A 24,562-nucleotide genomic window follows, 5' to 3' on the forward strand; every position below is an offset into this window, starting at 1 on the left:
TATATAAGATGCATTTAATATTCATTTATCTATCTATCATCGAAATGAAGTTATGCCCCTTTGGCTATCAATGTTCCCAAGAAGAACCATACACAAGCACAGCACCAGGCACAAGAAACTTCCTTTCTCGTTATGGTTCAGGGTAAACAACATGACTCCCCAAACAATATAGACTATTGCTGTTGCCCCTGGTTGTTTCTCAGAGGCTTGAGATAAGTCCCTGTTGCTAAAGACACCACACTTACAAGACAAAGGACTCAGACTGTTTGAGCTACATCTAACCAGAAAGTCTCCTTGCTATGGTCCAGCTTCAATAGTACTAGACAATACTATGCAATCTGCCAAAAGAGGAAGAAACTGCTACTAATGTCCAACTATGACAGCTATGAACCAAAACAATGACTGCATGGCAAGACATCAGTAAAGGAGCAATAAATGGTACCTATATGTTGGTGATAACCAACAGCTGTTCAATTGGACGCAAGACCCACGCAGCAGGAAGGAAATGAAGCCTTGCACTAAACAGTCATGCATCTTTGAAGAGAATCGACCACTGCCACTTTGCTAGATGAGCACAGTTCCTAACTACGTGCTAAATCTTAGCCACATACCCACAGATACATGTAGCTGTTGTCCATCAACAGCAGGGCCAGACGCCAGGGAAGATCTGCAAGGTCATTACCCCACCAAGGTAATAGCTTTTCTAATAGATCGAGTCCTAGGCCAATCTTTGCTCATCACCCATCTTGTCCACTACTGGAGGCGATCGTCTTCATTCATGCATGCGTGCATTCTCTTCGCTGTATTACACTGTATACAGAACATTCATCATCTGACCTTTTACAGAAAAGTTGACCTACAACTCCTGACCTAAATAGTAAAAACAACAAACTACCGACCCACGTTATAGTTCTGTAACCCTGGTTCTCTCTAATTTGCCCTCTGACCTTGGGCAAGTGAAAATCTTCAGGTTTAATGGAACTCATTAGCAGCATCAGAACCCATCGGGCCTGCTTACAACCAACTCCAGGATGGACTGGGCAGGCCAGCAGCGCTACATTTATTCTCAGATTGTCCTAAACCCTGGAAGCCTTGCATGCTCTAACGTCAGCTGCCTTCTGACCTTGGTTAACAAAAACTATCTTCCTGAGATACGTACTGCATGGGAAAACTACACTGTTGTGCTTCTCAGCAATGACTACCATTAGAATCACTTGTGGAACCTTAAAAAAGGAAACCGCCACCCTTGGCCTCAAGTTGCTTCATCAGACTCTCCGGTGGGGTGGGCCCCCAGGGTCAGGTGTTTTCTAACTTTCTGCTAGATGTGAACACAGTCAAGCTGAGAACCACTGTTCTTGGCTTAGATCAAATTAGCGTTTACTGTGGAAGTTCTGTGAAATGAACACTACGATTTTGACCAATTCCACTAAAGTTTCACCCAAACGAGAACAGGAGTACCACGAAAAGTTGCTACCCCTTCACAAGAACTTATTTAGGCTCAGAGCCGCGTGTGTAAGTCAGGGCCAGTATTTATATGCCAAGTATGGCTCCCTCTTCACACACAGGTGGGGAGAGGAAGAGTGGTTGATTTTAGACTCCTTGTGCCACAGAAATATATAGTATTTAATCCTCGTTTCTGGATTCTGGCAAGAGCATCTCCTAAACCAACTGGAAATTCCTAAGCAACAGCAGTATGATGTTCCTAACAGGGTTCCAAACCCTTGGAGTCTCCTGGGTGACAGGAGACTCTTGTGTTCTAAAACTGTGAGCTCCTGGATAGCGTCAGGTGGGGCTCCTTAGCAGCCAGATCAAGACCAGGTAACTGCAACTGTCAAACCCCTGTTCTTTGCAATTTCTGAGAAGAAAGAAAAGCTGGAGACTGAGTTAATGCTCAATCGTGTCCACATGACCGAACCTCTCAAAAACACTTTCCCAGAGCTTCAGGTGGGAATGCATGCCTACGTGTCAGGAGGTGGAGCATCCTGGCTCCTGAGCCTTTTCCCTGACTCATTTCATCGGCAGCCTTGATTGTAACTTTTACAGCACAGAGCTTTCCCGAGTTCTGGGAGCCCTTCTAGCAAGCCACTGGCCTTAGAGGACAATAGAGCCTCCCACACAGCCAACTGGCAAGGCACTGACCTTGGGGCAGTAACAGACTAACTGTTGATCAGAAGTTGAAGCAGTCTGGTGGACTGTATACTCAACCTCTGGGCTCTGAGGCTAATGCTAGCGGCTGTTAGCATCAAAATTAAATTAGGGACAGCTGGTTAGTAAGTACCAAATGGAGAGTTGGAGGATTAGAGCTGTGTTAGGAAAAGCCTCACACGCTTGGTGTCAGAAGGGTCCTATGAATCAAGACACCATAGTACTTCTGAATAGGAAAAACAAATGCTAAGATGTTGCCTGCCTGACAAAAGTAATTCATTAAGAGCTCTGACATTCCGAAGGAGAAGATTAAGATGGACATACCACAGAAGGCTCTTCAGTTCAAAGTAACAATGAATGGAAACTTTTTTATTCACTTCGGACGTGTGAATGAAGCAAAAACTTAGGGAGGAAAGTCATTTGAGGGGCAAGGTTAGTTTTTGTTTTTTAAGAGTTACAGCCAACTCATTTACACAAGAGGTCTGGTTTATGTATTAAGTTGAATCTTGGATTTTGCTGTTCCTTTTGGGCACTTCCAAACTATTTTCCACTTAGTCACAAAAATATATATGTGGCCAGAAAGAAAAAGAAAGTCAAGCTATTAAAACCAATTACTATTGTTCTAATTCCCTCAATCAAAGTAGATTATTACTGCTTCTTTGCAAAAAGGAAAAATATAACTTTTCATAAGCAAATCTTCCCACGCTCTGTAGATTTCCATTCATTTGTGTCCGACCGTCTGGTTAGTTTTCCTGAGTTGGGTTTCTCCAAATGTGCTTTTCAGGGACTAAAATCCTCGCCTAGCAGCTTCTGCAAGCAAGCGTCAATAATGTCTCCTTGACCTGCATTTCTCAGCCTGCGTTATCTTGCACTTTTTTGCCTTTCCTCATGCACTTGCTGTGTGGCAGCAAGTGATACACACATCCATGCATGTGTGTTTGCATGCATGCAAGCACTTACACATGTGTGCACACATACACACAAATAAATATATTAAAAATAATTTAAATAAAAATAAATAAAATAGTGTGCTACCTAGGAGGAAAAACTTAAATTTAACCTTACACCTATGTTACAATTGAAGCTACATATAGGTTTAGGTGTATAAAATAGGCCAGCAGATGGCTCAGGAAGAAAAGCCCTTGAGGCATGCCCTAGTTCATGTCTATGTTGCTGTAGCAAACACTGATCAGAACCAACTTGAGGGAGGAAAGGATTGATTTGGCTGAAGGTTATAGTTGCTCACCCAGAGATACTAGGTGATGTGCTTGAGCAGGAACTGGGATAGACTATGGAGGAAGGCTGCACCTGCCTGCTCCCTCGCTCACATTCAGCTACTTTTTAAATTCAGGCTGCTATACCTAGGGATGGGCTGGGCCTCTTCTATCAATCATCAAGACCACACCCCACAGACAGGCCAAGCTGGTGGAGCCAATTCCCTAACTCCTCAGTTCCCTCTTCCCAGTCTAGTTGGCCACAAAGATTAGCTATCACATAATACAAGCTTGATGAATCTAGCTCCATTTCAGATCCCATGGTGGGAGAAGACCAACTCCTAGAAGTTGTCCGCTAAGTCTACATGTTCATCGTGGCACAACTCATACACACACATCACACATACAGACACACAACAATACTGCATAAAATAAATGATAAAATTAACCCCTCAAAGACTCCGCGAAACGAAGACTAAAGACTAAATCACTACTCCTCAAGGCCCGCATAATACTCCTCCTGATGACTCTTTCAGCAAATTAGGTCATATTTTACCTTTTATGTGAAAAACATTTCTCACAGGTGTAAGCTTTAAAAGATGAAAAGCTTGGACTTCCCACAGGTCAGGGAACCCTGATTGCTCTTCGGGCTGATGAGGGAAGGGGACTTGATCGGGGGAGGGGGAGGGAAATGGGAGGTGGTGGCGGGGAGGAGGCAGAAATCTTTAATAAATAAATAAATTAAAAAAATAAATAAAATACATTCAATTTAAAAAAATGAAAAGCTTTTGAAAGTCATTTTAAAAAGATAAAACGGGCTGGAGAGATGGCTCAGCGGTTAAGAGCACTGGCTGCTCTTCCAGAAGACCTGGGTTCCATTCTATGCACCCACATTGTGGTCACAGCAATTGTAACTCTGGAGTCAGAGGATCTGACACCCTCTTCTGGCTTCCTCAGGCACCAGGTATGCAAGAGGCATCCAGATACACACGCAGGCAAAACACCGCGCGCAGTAAACAAATTACAAAGATAAGACAAAGCCCAGCACTGCTGCTGCACTTAGGTAATTGCACAGGAGGCAGGAGTTTTTCTCCGAGGTTGAGGCCATCCGGGTCTGTATATTCGATTCCAAGCTAGCCAGTTACTTGAGACCTTGTCTCAAAAGTACCACACAACAAAAACCAAACCAAACAAACCAAGAAAAAAAAATCCCAAACAAAGAAATACTATAAAAGGTACAAGTGACGTGTATACCAAATACATATATACACAAATTCAACTTACATGATGTCATAGAAAGATTACCCACTGACGGGAGAGGAGAGGCCACTGTCCCGTCAGCTGCCTCTCTCTTCTGAAAGGCACTCATGAAGGCCACACTGCCGCAGTGGGTCCCAGAGTGCTGTCGATTCTTGCTGAGGCCAGGCTCAGCTCTCAGGCTGGTGCCCTTGGCTCCAGAACCACCTTCGCAAGGGGGCGTGGAGACTTGCTCCAGTCATACCAAACTTCTGGAGGCAGAAGCTATTTCAAGAAAAACAGAACTTGACCGACGGAGTGAAAGAACGCTTACTTCCCTTTCGCTGCATTTCTTCTTTTAAAATGCCTCAGGCGGAGTGTCCATGGCAACCTGCGAGACCCTACAGGAACCCCGAATGTCACCCAAGAAAAGTGGAAGCCCTAAGCAGGAATCCGGTTTCTGCCTGGACGGGAGAGGGCCGGGCCTGAAGTGTCCTTCAGAGAGCTAGGGGGAGTTCTGCCGCAGGAGTGGGATCAGCCCCACACTGGACTTCTGTAAGATGTGTCAGCTGACCTGGAAGGAAGGAGAGAGAGTTGCCACAAGGAAGGGAATTTGGGCAACTTTGAGGATTGCCAGTTATGTTTCACTTCGTCTGGCATTTTTCAGGAATGCGTATGGTTTTATCCACACTGTCACAGTAAGAAAAGCACTGAAGACATCAGCCCATATCAGCCATTCTTTTAAAGCTGTCATTTTTTTCTTTTAATCGTTATGGGTGTTTGTGTGTGTGTTCAAGTGTGTGCATATGCATACGCCACATGTGTGCAGGTGCCCGTGGAGTCCAGACTGTGGCGGGTGTTGGATCCTCAGAATAATAGGAGTTACAGGCAGCTGCTATTTGCTTGACATGATGCTGGACACTGGTCTTGGATCCTCTGGAGGAGCAACAAATGCCAAGTCATCTCTCTAGTTCCCCTTCTCAGATTTTTGAAACACTATCTGTGTAACACAGGCTGGCCTTGAACTTCTGACCTGAGCTCATACCCCTGCCTCCAAAGTGCTGGGGCTAAAGCTTTGTCTAATTACCCCTTGGCCAGATTCAAAAGTTTTGGTATTTTTAGGGGTGGTGGGGGGAGTTGGGGTGCTGTTGAGATAGGCTCTCACTACATAGCTTGCCGGGAACCTGTGGTAACCTTCCCATTCAGCCATCAGACCTAGTTTCCCACTTCAGTTGGAAACAATATTTTTAGGAGCTACTTCCTGTCATGTGATTACATTTTTACCACAGAGTGAAATTTCATTTCTCTTCGAAAGACTCAATTGCTCATGAATTCGTTCTCTAGAATATTCAAGGGAACCACAGTGACTTGATACCACCATCAACAATTTTTAACCCAAAGCAAACAAAGAAACAAACGAAACGACCAAAGCCATACCTGGCTCTACAGTATTATCTTAAATGCAGGAACGAGGACTACAGTTACAACTCCCCCAAATCCCTACCTAACCGAGACTGAGACTGGGATCTGTGTGGCTCACAGGGCAACACTGGCATCCTGGAATTAGAAGCAAACATTTCTTAACTTTGTTCACAGAAGAAAAAGAAGAAACTGGCTTCTTTTTTTTTCCTTTTCTTTTCATTCCTTCTCTTGGCAGCTGAACAACGTTTTTAGTTGGCTCCTATTTTTTATTAACCAAACAAGTTTGTACTTTAAGAGAGAGAAAGCTTCCTTTAAAAGACAAAAGCTGTGGAGAAAGTTATTTTACTTCTGAGAGTGAAAAACAATTTAACTTTAAATAAAATCAAACTATGACCCTGGCACTCAGACTCTACAGTAATCCACAGTCTAGAAATAACATGAAAGCGGCCACTAGAAAATGAGGGGACATACCTTGATCACTGGTCATGGCTCCACATAAACAGTCTACCCGGGTTAGGAAGAAAATATTCAGGTTTCTTCCGTTCGAGTGTTAAATCTCTTGGCTTTAATGCTCAGGGCCTGGCTGGAGATCCAGGCGGCGTACTATGATATGGACTTCGGTGCATTCTTAGACCTCACTTGCTACAGCTCCCAGGAGGCTGGCCTGCTGCTGCGTTGCTCCAGGGACAGAGGAGATGAGAATGGACAGACATCTACTTCTTAGAGTAAAACAAGCAATGGAGCGGCGCAGAAACTTCCGATGCAACAGGCGCAGAAACTTCCGATACAACAGGCACAGAAACTTCCGATATGATTGAGAGCCAAGCAGTTTATAAACAGATCAGGGCCTGACCTAGCAACAACCCTCGGGGGCCCACATGAAAATGGATGGCCGCTACTCTTCCGAATCACTGCGCTGGACAAAGATGCCACAGACTCGCCATCTGGAAACTAACATTAATGTTGAGTGACCTCAAGTCTATTTTGATACTGTAACTTTCTGTTTTAGTACAGCTGATTTTGGGAAATAAACTTTGTGCAGAATTAACAAACAGCACATAACAGTTTCCAGAGGAAACTTAAGTTTTGTTATTTCAGGACACAGCTGGTAAAAATAAACAAGTAAATAAAAATAAAAGTATTTATGAGCTCACAGAAGGATGACAGATTAACAGACTCTTTCCCCATACATAAATTGGTGCACACACACACATGCACACACATACACACACACATGCACACATGTGAGCACACACACACACATACACACACACAACACAGGTTGTTTGCATTTAAGGACCAAGTTTTGTTTTCTGCAGATGGCAAATTTTAATATATATTTAAAATTACTTTCTTTTTAATTAAAATATAATCACATCATTCCCTTCTGCCTCTCTCCCTCCAACCCATCCCACATGCTTCAGATTCATGCCCCCCCTTTTCCCTCGAAACTGTAAGTATAATATACAATGCCTACGTATAGAAATGTGAGCCATCTTCCGCATCCATTTAGTGTTTTGGTTTTTTTTTCCCAAGACAGGATTTCTCTGTGAAACAGTCCTGCTGTGCTAGAACTGTAGACCAGGCTGGCTTTGAACTCACAAAGATCTGTCTGCCTCTGCCTCCCGAGTGCTGGGATTAAAGGCTGAACCATCACCGTCTGCCATATGTACAGAATTTTCTAACAGAGAAAAGAAACCAAAGAGAAGTCTGAACTAACTGTCTTTACTTCCAGTGCAGACTCCATCCATGTGTACTGAAATGGCACTGTGCGGATCTAGGACCATGTAGCCCTGTCAAGGGTCAGCACTGCAAAAGTCAAACATTTCTGTCTCCCAAACGTCCCGCAGTCTACACCTCCTAAGCCTCCAGAGCAGTATTTAAGTTACTGCCTCGGGTTTGCTCTTCAAACACATCCTTTTCTTCTCTGAGACCAGCTAACAGTTCCTTTGTGCCAGGTGCTGCCTTAGGCTCTCTCCACGGGACATTTCAGTGAACCTTTACTATAAGGTAAGCATTTTACTGAAGAGAAAATGAGGGTTATGGGTTTAAAAAATTTGCCTATTCACACAAATAAAATGGTAAGCTTTAAGAAGTTAATTTAAGCTGGGCGGTGGTGGCACACGCCTTTTATCCCAACATTCTGGAGGCAGAGGCAGGCAGATCTCTGAGTTCAAGACCAGCCTGGTCTACAGAGAAAATTCCAGGACAGCCAGGGTTACATAGAAAAACCCTATCTCTAAAAACAAAAACAAAGAAAATAACAAGTTATTTTAACAGGTTAAGATATAATTGAATTCACTTTTTCCTTTATAGGCAAAACCCAGAAAACCAATATATTGTTTTCATGGGAGCGACAGCTGAACTAAAGAGAATCTGCACTAAGGCCTTTACCTCACTGGCAAAGACCCTGGCTTTAACTCCCACATCAAACTAACGGAACAAACAAATGGGAATTCAATTGTCTACAAATAGCCAATGTGCACATATAAACAGACAAGGAAACTCCAGGCTTTTCAGTACTAGCCATGGAAGCTGCTTGTCCGGTTACCCATGCACTCACTCGCACTATAAACTAGCGGCACTGACTTGCAGGTAGTCAGTAAAGAGAACTGAGTACTGGCCTGCACAGAATGGATGTTAACTGGGGCTTTATTCATAAATACCAAACCCAGGAATGCTCACCAAGCTTTCAACTAGTAAACGGACAGACATTGTGCAGTGGTGTAACTCGGCAAGAACAGGGGGCAAACTAGAGACACACACATGCACATTCTAGAGAAGCAATGAAAAGGCAAAGTAAATATTACTCCATATGGCAGCTTAAAATGCAAAACTTATCGGGAGTGGAAGATCCACACTTGGGCAGACTGATCACAGAGTCATGATGACATCCTAATAGATAATGAGGCTTATACAGTGTATGGTCAATATGCACAATTATACCATAAGAAGAGCTGTCTCAATGTTTGAAATCCTTTATTTCTTCAAAATTACAGAATAAAGGCAACTTATCCTTGAAGACATTCAATGATGAGGATGGATGGGAGGGTCATGAGTTTCAGGCCATCGGCTACATAGTAAGACCCCATTTCCAACATCAGCAACAAAATGAGCAAACAAAAAAAGAAAAAAAAACAACAACAAAGTAACAGCAAGACAAAATTTGCAAAGCAAACAAAATGACAGGAGGGTGATTGTTTCTGGGTGAAACTCAAACAATGTCTGCTGCATTTGTGACCCTTCTCATCTTCTGCAATAGATATGAACACTGGCTATATATGTTTTCTGAGATTTTAAAAGATTGGAACAAATTGTAAAACGTGAACTAATTATATCTTTACTTAAACCCCTTCTGCACATTGGAATGATGATGGTACACAGATGAATCCTTCTAAATAAACAGGCTCCAACACTTCCATTAATTTAGAATGTTTGTTATACATACCAACCTAGAGAATACCTATAATCCACACTAACCAAATATAGTTGTTCACAGAATTCTCCTCTGCAGCCTTAGTGAACTGACACCCTGCCTTTCATCTCCCCCACCGTAGAGATATTATTTCTGTACACATTCTACGTACAGCCACTTAAAAGTTAACTAAGTTGTCTGCCTCAGCATTCTCATTTAAAGCTAATATGTTTATATCAGCACATCGCACATCATACAACTGAAAATGTCATGTAACAATGACAGAACCGGCTTCAGCGAATTATCTCTAATAAGTGCATCTTGGCAATAAGGGAAAATTAGAGCATGCGTACGTTGGCATCCAGCCTTGTTCGGATAAAAATGGCAGTGGGATTCAATGAAAGGCTTGATTTTCACTTGAGAAGGAAAATTCTTATTTTCGAATGTTGTCTAACTGGGAGAAATCACCATTTGCACAGAATGACTATAATCTTACTCAGACTATTTTGTATTTATTAGCATTTATATAATAATATAATGACACCAAATAGCTTGGTATTAAAACAATTCTCTCAGTGGCTAAAAATAACACAATTAAAAAGTACAAGATTCAGTCGGTATATATTCTCCATTTTTCATGTCTGAGAACCTTAGAAAATGAGGCCTAGAAATATTTTTACATAAGCCAGGTGGATCCTTTATTTGCTTATTTTTGTTCTAAATTGTTTTGTATACATCTTCAAAAAGACCTTATCCTTGAGTCTCTACTCTTATTTAAAGTGGGTAACACAAACATAGTTTGTTCCTCTTTAGTTGTATGTTCAGTTAACAGTGCAGCCGCCCTCCAGCCAGGGAAGCAGGTGGGCTAGCAGCAGCCACACTGACCAGGGAGGCAGGGAGACTAACTGCAGAGCTTCTATCCCATCCCCTCCAAATCCAATCCCCAGTCTCAGCCCTAGCTGCGCAGCAGACCACTGCAGAGGCCCCACTACCCCAGCCCCATCTCCAATGATTACACAGCTCTTCCCCTCCTACCTTCCAGTCCTTAGCCTCACTGCTTTATCCCAGCCCCCAACTCCAGCAGGCATTTCCTGGGAACCCACAACAAAGACATTTGAGCACTATCTACCCACAAAGCCTGCTCTACAGAAGGCACTAGAAGGAAAATTCAACCTGAAGAGGCTAGCCACACCTAAGAAAAAGTAAGGAGCAAATAACCGCAGACCATAATATCGGGAAGGGAGGAAATAAAACTAGACAACAACAAAATAACAGGAATCAGTAAACAATACTCATTGATAACTCTCAACATCAATAGTCTCAATTCCCCAATAAAAAGACACAGACCAACAGGTTGGATAAGGAAACGGGATCTATCACCCTACTGCATCCAAGAAGCAGACCTTTAACATCATCTCAGGGTAAAAGGATAGAAAAAAATTTGGATGAAAGAAGCAAGAAGTTATATTATTTTAATATCTACAAAATAGAGTTCAAACCAAAACTTATCATAAGAGATAGGGAAGGGCATTATCTACATGCCAAAAGAAAAAATCCATCAAGAGAATATTGCAATTCTAAACATCTATGCACCAAACACTATGGTATCCAAGTTTGTAAAAGAAACACAACTCTAACTAAAATCACATACTGACCCTCACTCACTGATAGTGGATGACCCAACTCTCCCCAATGGACAGGTCATCCAGACAAAAACCGAACGGATAAATCTAGAGTTAAACAACATCATAATGGCAGATAGTCACAAAACATTTCACCCAAACAAAAAAAAAAAGAAATATACCGTTTTATCAGCAGCTCACAGAACATTTTCCAAGATTGACCACATACTTGGACACAAAGGGAGTCTCAACAGATAGGACACTAAAATAACCCTGGCATCCTATCTGGCCACCTCAGAGTAAAGCTGAATATTATTTGCAACAAAAAAGACAGAGAGTATACAAACTCATGGAAACTGAATAACTCACTACTGAATTAAAAATGGGTCATGAGCGAGGTGGTGGTGGCGCAGGCCTTTAATCCCAGCACTTGGAAGGCAGAGGCAGACGGCTCTCTGTGAGTTTGAGGCCAGCCTGGTTTACAAGCGCTAGTTCCAGGACAGGCTCCAAAGCCACAGAGAAGCCCTGTCTCAAAAACAAAAAGCAAGCAAACGAACAAAATGGATCACGACAATACTAAACAGAACATATCCAAACCTATAGGGCACAGTGAAGGTGGTTCTAAGTGTAAGTTCATAGCACTAAGTACCCACATTAATATATAGAAAGACTCCATATTCACAACTTAAGAGCACATCTGAAAGATCTAGATAAAAAAGAAACAGAATAATACCCCAAGGCTAGAAATAATCTAACTCAAGGATGAAATCATTAAAATAGAAAAAAACAATAACAAATAAACAAACAAAAAATACAAATAATTAAGAGACAAAGAGATGGTTCATTGAGAAAAACCAATAAAATTGAGAAACACTTAGCCACATTGACTAAAAAGCAAAGATACAAAGTAATAAAATTAGAGACAAAAAAAGGGACATCAAAACAGACACTGAGGAAATCGGAGAATCATAAGAACATACTTTAAAATCTATACTTTACCAAACTGGAAAAGCCTAAAAGAAATGCATAAATTTCTTGATATATAAGGCCTACCAAAGTTAAAACAAGATCAAACAAGCAATTTAAACAGGCACATAACACCTATTGAAATAGAAACAATAATTCAATCTCCCCCCACCCAAAATAAAGCCCAGGACAAATGGCTTCAGAATTTCACCAGATCTTCAAAGAATTAATGCCAATACTCTAATTATTCAACAAAGAAGAAACAGAAGGAACATTGCCCAATTGTTTTAACGAGGCCACAGTTCCCCTAAACCATACAAAGATCCAACAAAGTCAGAAAATTACAGACCAATTTCCCTTGTTAAGATAGATGCAACAAATTCTCAAAAAAACAAGCAAACAAAAACGCCAAACTTGCAAACCGAATACAAGAACACATCAAAAAGATCATCCACCATGATGAAGTTGGATTTTCCCCAGAGATGCAGGGATCTTTCAGCACGTGGAAATTGATAATTGACATTCACAACATAAGCAGATCAAAGACGAAAACCACATGATCATCTCATTAGATAGAGGAAAAAAAAACTTTGACAAAATCCAACATCCCTTTTAAATAAGTCTTGGAGAGACTAGGCATGCAAGGGATACACCTCAACATAAGACAAACAATTTACAGTTAGCCTATAACCAACACCAGCCAGACTAAGTGGAGAAAAACTCAAACCATTTCCACTAAAATCAGGAACAAGACAGCATGTCTACTTTCACCAAACTTATTCAATATAGTGCTTAAGTTCTAGCTAGAGCAATAAGACAACTGAAGGAGATCAAGGGGATATAAATAAGAAGGGAAGAAGTATCTTCATTTGCAGATATGATTTTATACATAAATGACTAGAAAACTTATACCAAAAATGTCTACAGCTGATAAACACTTGAACAAAAGTAGCAGGACACAAAATTAACAGACAAAAATCAGTAGCTTTCCTATATACAAATGACAGCAGGCTAAGGAAGAAACAGGGAAGCAGTGCCTTTCACAATAGCCACACACACAAAAATATTATCTAGGAATAATTTTAACCAAGCAAGTGAAAGACTTCTACAATAAAACATTTACGACATTGGAGAGAAATTGTAGAAAACATCAGAAGATGGAAAGATCTCCCTTGTACATGAATCAGTAGCATTAATATATTAAAAATGGCCATCCTACCAAAAGCAATCTGCAGATACAATGTAAACCCCATTGAATTTCCAACACAATACTTCATAGATCTTAAAAGAACAATTTCCAACTTTATATGTAAACACACATACCAAACCCAGGATAGCTAAAAAAAAAATTCCTGAAAAACAAAAGAATTGCGGAGGTGTCACCACCCCAGACCTCAAATTTTACTACAGAACAGCATAGCATTAGTGTAGAAATAGACATATTGACCACGGGATCCTAGCTAAGACCCAGACGTAAGTCCACACACCTATAGACATTTGATCTGGTCAAAGTGAATGACTGCATGTAGAAGAATCCAAGACATCCATATTCATCACCCTGCACAAAACAACTCCAAATGGATCAAGGACCTCAACATAAGACCAGAATCACTGAGTCCGACAGCAGAGAAAGTAGGGAATAGTCTTGAACTTTACTGTCACAGAAAAGACTTTCCAAAGGACACAGACACAGGCACTAAGAACAACAATTAACAAACAGGACCTCAGGAAGTTGAAAAGCTTCTGTCTGGCAAAAGATACCATTATTCAGACAAAGTGACAGGCGTCAGAATGGAAAAAGATCTTAGGAATATCCAGTACGGGGTTAATATCTAAAGCAAATAAAGAATTGAGGGGCTGGAGAGATGGCTCAGTGGTTAAGAGCACTGTCTGCTCTTCAAGAGGTCCTGAGTTCAATTCCCAGCAACCACATGATGGCTCCAAACCATCTGTAAAGAGATCTGGCGCCCTCCTCTGGCATGTGGGTATAAATGGAGGCAGAAAGTTGTATACATAATAAATAAATCTTTAAAAAAAAATAAAGAATTGATGGCAACAACAACAAAAACCAGACATCAAGAAAAGAACATAGTTAAAAAGTGGCTTACAGGACTAAATGGAGAGTTCTCAAAAGATGAGACACAACTAGCTAAGAAACACCTAAGAAAATGTTCCATATCCCTAGTCATCAGGAAAACACAAATCAAAGCCTCTTTGAGGCTTCACCTTACATTGGTATGAATGGCTAAGATGAATAAAACAAATGACAGTTTATGCTCCTGAGGATGCAGGGTAAGGGCACACTCATTCAGTGCTGGTGGGAGTGCCAGCTTGTACAGCCACTACGGAAGTCAACGAGGCAGCTCCTCAGGAAGCTGGAAATAGATGTCATTCAAGAACCAGCTATACCCAAAGGACCTTCATCCTATTCCAGAGACATCTGCTTAGCCATGTTCACATGTGCTCTATTTATAACAGCTAGAAAGTGGGGGGGGAGCCTAGATGTCCACCAGAGAATGAATGAAGAACATGTAGAACATGTATACAATGGAGCATTTAACAACTCAGATGTTAAAAAAAATCATGAAATTCCCATATAAATCTATGGAACTAGAATAAGTCATCCCGAGTGGGGTAACCCAGACCCAAACAGACAAATATGGTATATACTCACTCATACGTGAATGGTAACTGTTAAGTTTTTGATAGGCACACTACTACCGTAGAACTCCAGAGGTTAGGTATAGTGTAAGGGGCTCGTCGGGCAGGGGTACTAATGTAGGGCAAACAGAATAGATAGTTAAGGAAAGAAGAGGGGGCTAGAATAGGGGATTAAATGGAGGTGGGGTGAGAAGTGGAGGGTATGGGAGGGAATATAAAAAGTTAACACTAAGAGGTCATTTGAGGAGTTACATGGAAACCTACTATAGTAGAAACTTCTTAAATACATACATATATGAAAGAAATCTAAACAGAATCAAAAAAAAAAAATAAAAGCAGAGACGAAGCCCCAACTAGACATCTCTTGCCACCAAAGGAAACCTACAGTGTCAGGAGCAGCTTCCATCTAATTGAGTTGTTAGCCAAAGGGGTCCTGTGGAAAACTCCCCCAAATAACTCAGGCTATTGCAAAGACTGCTGATGGCTCCCCACAAACTGCTGATAAGGCCCTATTGCGGAAGATAACACCTACATACCTCACTGAACATAGATAAGTGAAGCTGGCTCCTTCTGGGAGCCTTCACCCCTGCTGACTAGTGCTCATGGTACGGGAAGGTACTCTGCACGCTACCCGAGGAGAAATGTAAACACCAACCCAGCTACAAACTCTGAAATCTACAATAGTGACCCGCCTGCATGATATACTGGTGCCAACAGCAGCAGTAACCAATCACTATCTGATTGGATTTAAGGCCAACTCCATGACATTGAACTCATGCCTATCACTGCTTGTGTGGCCAGGAAACTGAGATGAGATAGGTCATGGGCCTAAGGAAAAACTAACTACTGTTCTACTAAAGAAAAAAAAACAGTACAATGACTCCTACAGACATTGTGCTATACTCATAGATAAGTACTGCACTCAGCCATCATCAGAGAAGCTTCCTCCTAAACATCATAGACGGGATCTAACACGGAGACCTACAACTGGACAATGGGGAAAGAGTAAGAGACCTTGGAACACTCAATCCTATGTGGGGTGTCTCTATCAAACCCCTCCCTTCATGGCTCAGGGGAAAATGTGGAAGAGGAGACTGAAAGATCGTGAGAGCCAGAGGGACTGGAAGATCCAAGGAAACTGTCTTTCAGACACAACAGGACTGCCACACATATGAACTCCGAGACCATGGCAGATCCAACCCAAATGGAGTCCCAGTGCTCAGAGAAGAAGTGGACACGAACTACCATCCCTAATCTAGAACCTACACCCATTCACAACTGCTGACAGAGAATAAGGCAGGTTTCTCTAAGGAGTCTCCCTGGGTATACACTTAAGGGAGGCTCCATATCCAGCTGTAGACAGCCGACACAAAAATTGAACTCAGTGGTACTTTTGGAAATGTTCTGTCTTATAATGTGTTGTTTTATCCATTATGGGTCCTGATTTTGTGCCTCTCTCTTCTCTCTCTCTCTGTAGGTGTGTGTGTCTACATGTGTAAGTGTTTCTCATGTTTTTGTTTTTTTCTTTTCTGTGTCTATTTGTTTTATTCTGGTTTGTTTGTTATTTTATTGACTTGTCTGATTTCTAAAGAGAGAGAGAAAGAAGGTGTGGGATTGGAAGGGTGGAGATGTGGGGAGGATCTGGGAGGAAGTGAAAAAGGAGAAACCACGATCAGAATATACTGTATGAAAAAAATAAAATACAAGGTTTAAAGGGGCATTATTACAACAAAAATCATCGTTCTAGTATTATCATGAGAAAATTATTAAAATGTAAAAGGTTTAAAATGGGACCATCACAATAAAAATTATAACAATTAGAATCTAGTCTGCTATCTATCCATGCTTCCCAAGTTCAACCAGGCAGCCTCCCTTGCTTTCTAAATCCTGTGTGCTTAGTCAGCTAACCAAACATCCCATGCTATTTCTCCGGAAAGTTGTTGAACTTTTGTTTTGGTCTCCTCTTTGGACAGCTGATAGGCAAGGGGACTGTAGACTGTCACTTCACAATGAAGTACATCCAAACCTTCATTCTACCGTCTTGCTTTGGTTCCCAAATATCTGGCTAATGGACTGCTGCTGAAGTCTGAGGTGTGTCTGGAAGCATATGCAGCGTCTCATCAGGCAGCCAAAGAATAGAAAGGTTTAGGCCTTTATAGAGAGGGACTCCATCAGGTCTGCTGGTCAGTTCAGGTCTTCGCAGTGCCACAAGGCACAGCTGACCGAGATAAAGCCTACACTCTACAGGAGGCCGGTAGGCTTTGCACTGTTCACTTCCCCCTCCTATCTCATGCCCTTCTTACTACAAATATGCTCCCAACAGTCACTTGGGTTCTGAGAAGAGGGAAAAAATGTTTATTTGTGGAAATTTCACAGGAACCTAATTTTAATCCAACTCTGAAATAAGGACGCAGGTCCCAGAAAAACCTCCTCTAGGGCTTTAAGAAAATAAGATGTAGGTTTTGCACTTGACAGGTGAAACAAAGGGTAAATTACAGCCAATTATACTAATTTGGGACAGCAATGAGACTTTCATTTATCTAGGTTTCATTGATCGCCTGGTCCTAATTTCTAATTTCTTCTAAATATTCTCTCCTTTCCCCAAAAGCCTAACAGCTAGCTGGTTAACAGCAGCCACAAGTCTTTTGTATTGGCCACCAAAAACATTTTCCTATGTTTGTTTAGTGTGTGTGTGTGCAAATGCTCATTGTCTGATTGTCTGCTTCCATCATGTGGGTCCCAGAGACAGATCTTAGGTCCTCAGGCTTGGATGAAAGCGCTTTTCCCAGCTAATCCACCTCATTGGCCCATGCTACAAAATTCTTCAAGGCTTCAGTAAGAATGTGAACGAAAATATATGCAAAATGTAACCAGTCAGCCTCCTAATTGACTCATTTCTCCAGTCCCTTCTGATACATAATGGTATTGTTAAACATAGTTTCTCTTGATATAATCAGTAGTATGGTACGGTAATAAATTTCCAAGGGAAGAAAATTAGTAAAACCACATTCAGTAAACTTCTACAACATGGTCCAAGTTATCATCTTCGTGGGGGAAATAAGGTCAACGATCAAAAGAACGCCAACTTTAAATAGCAACACATTTCTATCAACTGAGCCTCATCTGACAGACGGCTACAGGATAAATTACAAAAATACCTGAAATTTTCTTATTATTATCCTGTCAATTTCTGTTATCTATATTTCTATATTGCCACCCATAACAGCAATGCTGAAACAAAGGTGTGCTTTCTGTAAGCAGTCTCTGCTACTGAAATATGACTCCTTGCTGCCCTCAACGTGGGATGGTAAACAGATGGCTAGAACTCGGGTTTAAGACTGTTTTTTTTTATTAACTATGCATAAGTGTTTGTCTGCGTGTGAGCATGTGCACCATATGTGTGCCTGGTGTCCATGCAGCCAGAGCTCCAGTGAGAGCCACCAGAACTGGAGTTACAGACAGTTCTGAGCAGCCGTGTGGGTGCTGAGAGCCACCCACATCTGGACCCTATAAAAGAGCAGCAAATTCTCCCAATCACTGAGCCTTCTGTGTGGCCCCAATACTCAGGTTTAGATCACTAGAAATTTAGAGTTACCAGCAGCAAATTAGAATTTTTAAAATTAAATCTAAAAGTTAAATTCAAAATCCTTCTAATACGGATGCCAAATCACTGGAACTAATTATTTGGCTCATACGTTGGCCCCTGGGGATGCTCATTTCCTTTCTCGTTCACAGTTCCTTCAGTCAAACCAACTATATCGGTCTTTGGAGTCATAGGGATCAAACATGACTATGTGTCTTGGCCCTTGTTGAGTTTTTGTTTTGTTTTGTTTTTTTATATAAAATATAACTAAATGTCCTTGTGATGCTCTTTAGTACTTTTTCCCAAAGCTTCAGAGAGCACGGTGAATGACCTTCACTCTTAGGGTCAGTATGCACCTTTCTTCAGAGAGCACGGTGAATGACCTTCACTCTGAGGGTCAGTATGCACCTTTCTTCAGAGAGCACGGTGAATGACCTTCACTCTGAGGGTCAGTATGCACCTTTCTTCAGAGAGCACAGTGAATGACCTTCACTCTGAGGATCAGTATGCACCTTTCTTCAGGGAGTACGGTGAATGACAGTCACTCTGCGTCAGTAAGCACCTTTCTTCAGAGAGCACGGTGAATGACAGTCACTCAGGGTCAGTATGCACCTTTCTTCAGAGAGCACAGTGAATGACAGTCACTCAGGGTCAGTATGCACCTTTCTTCAGAGAGCACAGTGAATGACAGTCACTCAGGGTCAGTATGCACCTTTCTTCAGAGAGCACGGTGAATGACAGTCACTCTGGGTCAGTATGCACCTTTCTTCAGAGAGCACGGTGAATGACAGTCACTCTGAGGATCAGTATGCACCTTTCTTCAGAGAGCACAGTGAATGACCTTCACTCTTAGGATCAGTATGCACCTTTCTTCAGAGAGCACGGTGAATGACATGCACTCTTAGGATCAGTATGCACCTTTGCAAACACTGCACACAATGTCATTAAACTGCCTCTTCTCAAGTAGCAAAAAGGGAAGCTGTCAAGGAAACGGTGATTGGCAAGTTTGGTTAGGGTCCTTCCTCTTGCAGGTGCGCAAAGGGTGAGGAAGGTTGTCTAGAACAGTGGTCTCCAAACTTCCTCATGCAATATCCCTTTGAGTATAAAATTTACCATAAATATCCAACATATCGATGAACTAATATATGCATTATAAAATAAAAACTCAAGACGGGGGCTAGAGAGATGGCCCAGGGGGTTCTCTGGCTGCTCTTCCAGAGGACCTGGGTTTGGGTCTCAGCACCTCTATAGTTCTCACAGCCCTCCGTAGCTCCAGTTTGAGGAGACTTGACAGCCTCTTCTGACCTCTGCAGGAACCACATTCACATAGTGCACATACATTCCTGCGCGGGAAAGCACTCATACACATAAATAATAAATCTGAAGAAGAAAGCAACTTAGGATGAATAAAGACTAACACATGAGTACACATGCTCCTGTTGTTTTCAAAATCTTGCTTACAAAGTTCTGAAAAAGTCCGCTTCCATCCATGCTCTGTGTTGATGGCTGCTCTAACCGAGGGTTCACTGATACACTTTCTCACCCAAGCTATGGACCTGTAAATCCCACCTGCCAATGAGACAAAGTTTGTCCAAAAATTCTAGCAATTTTCCATCTGTATTTCAGATTACAAGGAGCTGCTTTATCTTTTACAAGCTTGATCTAAAGTCTACTAAAACTACTTCAATGATTGCTACAAAGTTAAAAGATATATTGCAATAAGGATATATACACAGAAGTCAGTTTTGAAAAGAAATAAACAATATACTTAACACCTAACCTAATGGAGACCAGTCCAGGCAATGTTTAAATATCTTTTCTCTAGTACCCTTTCCCAACACTCTGGACTGAAAGTACTTTCTCATTCAAAGGTCACTCTGACCTCAAAGGGAAAGACTGTATAACTTATGAGGAAGACTAAACGCTACACAGGAGAATCGTCAAAATGAGAACACGTGGACCTTTCGTCCCACACTTGTTTAAATCCTATGCCCATGGTGTAGCCTGTGGTGTTTGTGGCCAAGCGGTACCAAGTACTACCAGAATTCCACTGCCTGAGATAATGTATTATCAGTCAACATAACTGGCGGACTGTAAAATGGCAGGGACAAAGGACACAGTGAGCTTGCATGTTCACCATCCACACTGCCGCCAGAGTTCCTCATAAGGATCAGATCCACTAGATGTATTTGAGGCAGAGAATAAAGGCGCCAGAGAACCTCTACGAATTAGGAATGCTGCTAAGTGTGGTGCTTCACCTGTATGCCAGCACTCAGTAGGCAGAGGCAGAAGGATTTCTGTGAGTTAGAGGGAAGGTTTAATAGTGAGTTCAAGCCCAGTGGGTTTGGGCATCAGGGGAGTGCTGAGTCTTTTTTTTTTATCTCCTTATGAAAAACATTTCAGGGGCTGGAGAGATGGCTCAGAGGTTAAGAGCATTGCCTGCTCTTCCAAAGGTCCTGAGTTCAATTCCCAGCAACCACATGGTGGCTCACAACCATCTGTAATGGGGTCTGGTGCCCTCTCCTGGCCTTCAGGCATACACACAGACAGAATATTATATACATAATAAATAAATAAATACTAAAAAAAAACCATTTCATTTTGTCACCTGCTTCCTGTTCCCAATAGTCTGCCTGCACACAACAATCAGCAGACTATTGCCCTTAAGAAAATGGCGTCTAGAAGACATATTGATCATATTTGGGTTCCTAAACAGTTCTCAAGGATCTTACACATTTCATCTTCAACATTTAAATTATTCCTAAGACTTAAATCATAAATATTATTTATACTGCTTAGTTTTTAACTGTCAACTTGACACAAACTGGATTCTCCAGGGAAGAGAGAAGAACCTCAACTGAGGAACTGCCTCCTGCAGGTTTCCTGTGCGCATGCCCGTGGGGAACTGACTTGGATAACAGTCATACATGAGGGCCCAGCTGTGGAGAGCACCATCCCTAGGCTCCAAGAAATCAAACAATGAGCTAGCCAGAGGGCTCCAGCCAGCAAGCAGTATTCTTCCACGTCTCTGCTTCAGTTTCTGCCTTGAGTGTCTGCCCTGGCTTCCCACAGTGTTGACCTTATCTGGAAGTGTAAGCTGAAATAAACCCTTTCCTCTCCAACTTACTCTGGGTCATAGTGGTTATCATAACAACAGAGTGATCAAAAACAGGACTTTAAACACATTATAGCACCAATGCTAAAATAAAATTATGACCTGGATCAGCCATATTTTGCCTACCAAAGTATTGAGAAACCAGATGATTTCAAGTCGCTGGCTTCCAAAATTCTAATCATTTTCTCTAGATCAGTCTAGAAGGCAGAAGAAGAGCTAACGCTGTAATTTGATGATGAAATGTAATCTCCACACTGAAAAAATTCAAAGAATTTCATTGGTTTATAAATTCTTATCTGAAAGCAACAGAAAAGTGCTGGGTATATACAGGAGTGGAGGAGCTAGTTATACACAGGCTCCAGGGTTGATCCCAGAACCAAATAAATAAATAAACAAATAGAAACGAAATAAGATAATCTGGTAAAGAAATATCTGAATAAAAATTATCTCAGGCTAAAGACATAAATTAAAATAAGATTTTTTCCAAGCATGGAATTCAAATAAATGGTCATAAATTATGTAACCCAATACTAAAGAGACTGTCAATCTAAGTCCTCGCGAGAAATGTAAATTGAAGCAGCAACTGAAAAAAAAATACCAGAAACCTACAAGTCACCTTCTTCTGACACTTTAACCAAGTTCTTCTAAAGAAAAAGCCATCTACATCAAGACAAATTAGGATGAACCCATCAGACCACCACCAACAACAACAACATTCTTAAGACCTGTATGTTGCTCAGGCTGACCCTGCACTCCTGGGTTCATCAATCTGTCTAGCTTACTTAGCCTCTGAATTAAGTGGGGCTATATATACTGTTACCAGACCCAGTCAAAGTTAGGTTCGATAACTATAGTCTTTCCTCAAGAAAAGAACAATTTGGAGCATACAGGAGGTGCACGAGTATTTGACTTGAAAATATGTTAATAGTAAGTTTTTCTAAGAATCTGGGAGCTGAGTACGTGCTCGACCTGAAATTGCCCAATGAAATTATGGTCATTTTCTGAATTTTTATTGTATTATTCAGCAGTATTTACAATGCTAAGTCATAGATGGATTCATCAGATAATGTTATAACTTTAAACCAAGTACCCCACCACCCAACACACATTCTTTCTCTGAGCACTGAGGTGGCTCACAGAACTCTCATAGACCAAAGGTATTGTCTTTAAAAATGATGTGTACTCTAAATAGAACTCACAAATGTGTTTGGGTTTAGAATGAGGGTTTTTATTCTACTACAGCACATTTAATTCTATTTTAAATTAAGTTTGTCTAAGCTCAGTACTCAGGAGACAAAGGCAGATCTTCGATTACAAGGCCAGTCTTGTCTACATAGCAAGTTCTAGGACATCCAGGGCTACACAGAGTGATCCTGTCTCAAACCCCATAGACACACACACACACACAAACAAGTTTATCTAAAATGCCACATTATAATCCATGTCCTTTGCAGTTTATTAAGCATCAAAGTAAGAATTTATGTTCGGTATTAATGACTCTTATCAATGTCCACATTAAATAACAAGCCAGGATGGTGTTCACAGGATCATGTACTAAGGGCAAAGTAGGCCTGGTGACTATATTAGCCACAGCCTTGAGGGGAAATTAGCTCCAGTTTGCAGTTTCATCTCATCTTTTCAGAGTATTTTTAGGTATTTTTTTCTGCACACTAATGCTATTTTTTAAAAATTAGCTTCTGTGAATAGTTTCCGTTCTGCTTTGGGCAAATTTAGTTATTATATTAATGCAATGACTTGGGATTGACAGTAAGATATATAGTTAGGTGAGGTTTCTCAGTGGGGATGGGGCTATAGCTCAATGGTAGAACACAACCCTATTATGCTCGAGGCTGTGAGTTCAATTCCCACCTACAAAACTAACTAAATAAAAGTGAAAAGTCGAGGGCTGGAGAGATGAGTGAGTGGTTAATAAGATAGCTTGCTGTTCTTGCAGAGGAACTGATATGAGATCTCTAACAAGTACCTAAAGAGTGCCTGTAACTCCATCTCTACAGAATCCATAGCTTTCCCAGCATCTATGGACACTCAAATGCACAGACCCACACACGGACATACAATTACACCCAGTGGACACTCAAATGCACATATGCACACACGAACATACAATTATACCCATTGGACACTCAAATGCACACACCCACACACGGACATACAATTACACTCAGTGGACACTCAAATGCACACACCCACACACGGACATACAATTACACCCAGTGGACACTCAAATGCACATATGCACACACGAACATACAATTATACCCATTGGACACTCAAATGCACACACCCACACACGGACATACAGTTATACCCATTGGACACTCAAATGTACATATGCACACACAGACATACAATTATACCCATTGGACACTCAAATGCACATATGCACACACAGACATACAATTATACCCATTGGACACTCAAATGTACATATGCACACACAGACATACAATTATACCCATTGGACACTCAAATGCACATATGCACACACGAACATACAATTATACCCATTGGACATTCAAATGCACACACCCACACACGGACATACAATTACACCCAGTGGACACTCAAATGCACATATGCACACACGAACATACAATTATACCCATTGGACACTCAAATGCACACACCCACACACGGACATACAGTTATACCCATTGGACACTCAAATGTACATATGCACACACAGACATACAATTATACCCATTGGACACTCAAATGCACATATGCACACACAGACATACAATTATACCCATTGGACACTCAAATGTACATATGCACACACAGACATACAATTATACCCATTGGACACTCAAATGCACATATGCACACACGGACATACAATTATACCCATTGGACACTCAAATGCACATATGCACACACAGACATACAATTACACCCAGTGGACACTCAAATGCACATATGCACACACGAACATACAATTATACCCATTGGACACTCAAATGCACATATGCACACACGGACATACAGTTACACCCAGTGGACACTCAAATGCACATATGCACACACGAACATACAATTATACCCATTGGACACTCAAATGCACACACCCACACACAGACATACCATTTTACCCAGTGGACACTCAAATGCACATATGCACACACGAGCATACAATTATTCCCATTGGACACTCAAATGCAC

At 41.4% G+C, this 24,562-nt stretch overlaps 1 protein-coding gene across 8 annotated transcripts in view; it reads right to left on the reverse strand.

Annotated features, from left to right (window-relative positions):
* Positions 1-24,562, reverse strand: part of Fgd4 (FYVE, RhoGEF and PH domain containing 4) — a 147,447-nt gene that overhangs the window by 83,556 nt on the left and 39,329 nt on the right. Inside the window, exon 1 of one of the 8 annotated variants that reach the window (XM_075970845.1) lies at positions 6,489-6,633. The exons of 6 other annotated variants lie outside the window; for them this stretch is intronic. In XM_075970845.1, coding sequence (XP_075826960.1) covers positions 6,489-6,504 — 16 coding nt within the window. In that variant the 5' untranslated portion in view covers positions 6,505-6,633. Of the gene's footprint in view, positions 1-4,643; positions 4,786-6,488; positions 6,634-24,562 lie in introns of those variants that run through there. One more of the 8 variants, XM_075970837.1, reaches the window with a different exon arrangement.

This window comes from Microtus pennsylvanicus, chromosome 1, assembly GCF_037038515.1.
Source record: "Microtus pennsylvanicus isolate mMicPen1 chromosome 1, mMicPen1.hap1, whole genome shotgun sequence".
Lineage (NCBI taxonomy): Eukaryota > Metazoa > Chordata > Mammalia > Rodentia > Cricetidae > Microtus > Microtus pennsylvanicus.